The sequence below is a fragment of the Antrostomus carolinensis genome, unplaced genomic scaffold, assembly GCF_000700745.2.
Source record: "Antrostomus carolinensis isolate BGI_N321 unplaced genomic scaffold, ASM70074v2 scaffold31379, whole genome shotgun sequence".
Lineage (NCBI taxonomy): Eukaryota > Metazoa > Chordata > Aves > Caprimulgiformes > Caprimulgidae > Antrostomus > Antrostomus carolinensis.
In genome coordinates this window covers 1-2,787 of record NW_010341121.1, presented here as the reverse complement: position 1 = coordinate 2,787, position 2,787 = coordinate 1, and the positions used below count along the sequence as shown (strand labels likewise).

The window sequence follows — 2,787 nt, the reverse complement described above, 5'->3', positions numbered from 1 at the left end:
TCTTGGCCATTAGCAAAATAATGCCTAAATACAAACGTGCAGCCAGTATTCTTCTGACATTAACCACATCAGAGATGAAATCAATGCAAGAGAAATTATAAAAGCATTAAAAACAGTCCAAGCCAAACCGTATCCAGCTTTATTAAAGGTATTTTTCATAAACAATCATGGTAATTTAGGCAGGACATGGGCTACAATCTGCAACATTTTACAACAACTGGCAAACTCCCTTCCCTTCGTGGACTACCAAAACGTCAAAGTTGCTATAAAACTGAAGAATCTTCATTTCATACTCGTAAAGGGAAAAGTTTAGAGTGAGGGTGGACACTTTCACATTCAGCATGTTGTTTAACAACTCTTCACAAACCTACCCTGACTTTTAGAGGAAAAAAAACAAAAAAAGAGAAAAATTAAAATGCAGGTTTCTTAATCTGAAGATCCACAATATAAAAGAGGAAGTACAGCTCCTTTTAGAGCCTTTATATCCCAAATGAGACACCAGAAGTCTGGATCACCTGACAACACATTTAGAGCGGTAAGTCCCAAAATGCCCATTTTTTTGCCTTATTTCTGAGTGACAGGTTCTAAGCAAACGATAAGGACACCAAAGAACATAGAGAGGGTGTTACAAACTGCGGTTTTGAAGTCGGCAACAGGCATCTTGGGAGCTCTGATGTTCACTCTGATGCATTTCACAAAACTTAACAGATGTGCAGCCTGAAGGAATCTCTTCCTCCTCTACTCAGGAAGAGCCCTTCTAAAAAACCAGGGGACCAGGAAAACTTTTCTTATTAAAATTTAGGTTCCAAGAAATAGACTAAGTGACATTTGTCCCCACTGACCCTCCCCCCCCACCCTCCCCCCAAAAAACACAACAACGAAGCGGTCTGTGTGCTAACAACATAGCTTAAAAAAAAGTAAAACAAAATTCTGCATTGTTATAAAACTTGATAAAAAATAGTATTTCAAACTGTACAGTCACCAGAAGTACACAGTTATCAAAAATTCACACATTTTACTTGGCTTCACCAGCACCTTCAGCTTTCTGTGCCTAAAAGAAAAAGGGGAAGCAGTTAATACACAGCACACACTTGCACCAAACAACCGGTAACACCTTTTCCTAACCAGCAGTTCTCTGAACAGAAGGAATCTTACCTGGATTGCCATCACTCTATTTTTTAATAAAATGAAATCTAACATTTGAAGTAGCATCAAGGCAACTTGAAGCTGTTTTATTACGTGCAAACTTTAAGCATTTTCAGAACAGTAACAATTTCAGGTGACAATTCAACTGGCAAACAGACAATTTGAACTTTTACCAACCAAGCGACATCCCTTTCACACCTGCAGATGCGTTAGTAGTGTCATAAGCTACAGGTCTAAATAATCAAGCAGCAATTCCTCTTCGTTAGCGCAAGCCTGGACCTGTCTGTGTTTGATAGGGAAAAAAATAATTCGCTGATCTAAGACAAGCTGTCAGAACAGTTGTGGTACCTGGTCTGTTTTGGCATCTCCATTTTCTGCAGGGTTGTTTCCCTCCTTGCCAGCATCAGCTTTCCCCTTCTTCCCCTTGGGCAACTTCTCGCTCTTCTGTGAACGTAAGATGATGTACATCGTTACAACGACCGACATCCAGTCATGAAACCCAAAGGACTCAAAATTGGAATGGTAAAACCCAACAGTGGATGTTGGCCCGGAAAGAATGCAACATGTAAGCATTTGTGTGTTCAAGAGATTGACAACTGTGAAAAATCTTCAGTATTTTTTTAATGCAAATTTCGTAAAATGCAAAAGCTTTCAGTGCAACTGTAAAGAAGTGAGGATGCAGCTCAATTTCATCACTACATGAGCTGTCACTCAAAGTTTTATTAGTTATCAGACAAATCTAAACCTCATAACCCATTTATCACTCAATAATAGTGCTGACACAGCAACTTACCTTTGGAGCTGCCTTTTTAGGTTTAGGCTCTGGCTTCGGAGGAGCAGGTTTCTGTAAGTGAGACAAATCCCTTGTGTTATCCCAGTTATTTTAAGAGAAATATACTATTTTTAAAAATATTCAACCCAAACAGTTTAGTTTTAGGAAAGCAAAAATCAAACCATTTGAAACTGAAGCACTTTTGTCAATTATTCTACCACTCCCACAGCACCACACAATGGGGCAGTTCGTTAAGCCAGCAACTTTCTTTTCCACTGAACAATGTGTCTCTCCAGAACACCTACAGTTCTCACGCAGATGGGGCACAATACTCCAGCCTAAAACTATTAATTGTTGTGACATCTCTGCTCAACAAGAGAATACTCACAGCAGATAACCTCGCTGATCTCCGTTGTGGCTGTTCAAAAAGAAAAATGATTGAAGTTAAGGCGATGAAATATAAACCATAAAAACTCATAAAGTAACTCATTTCAAAGTCGTAAAATCCTAGAATTAAGGTTTAAGTTTTTAGTTCCTTTTTTCCCCGTTCTCAAGAAATATGAGACTATCCCTGTTAAATCACTGCTAATAGTAGTTAAGCAGATTTTTCATGGTTAAAAGACAGTTAATACTTTAAGAAGTCAGAATCAATTAAGACCAACCCTCGCCCTGTTCCTCAGTTCTCAATTTTGATGAAGTTAAACCTCCTCTTCCAACGTAAACACTTTATGATCCAACTTTCTCAAAATATGGAACTTCTTACCTCATCCTTAACTTTGGCCTTATCGCCCTTGGTATCTCCTTCAGCCTAGGATGTGAAACACAAATCGTACCGACAAGTTACGGGGACTCAGCCCCCCCAGAACCCC

General features: G+C 39.0%; 1 protein-coding gene across 1 annotated transcript; it reads right to left on the bottom strand.

Moving 5' to 3' along the window:
- Positions 1-534: 534 nt before the first annotated feature.
- On the bottom strand, positions 535-2,726 carry HMGN2 (high mobility group nucleosomal binding domain 2; the record flags this gene model as incomplete). The annotated part of the gene is made up of 5 exons (XM_010176391.1): positions 535-1,051; positions 1,495-1,590; positions 1,940-1,990; positions 2,307-2,336; positions 2,682-2,726. Coding segments are annotated over 5 exons (258 nt in total), but the record flags the coding sequence as incomplete, so codon positions are not given.
- Between the last annotated feature and the right edge of the window lie 61 nt (positions 2,727-2,787).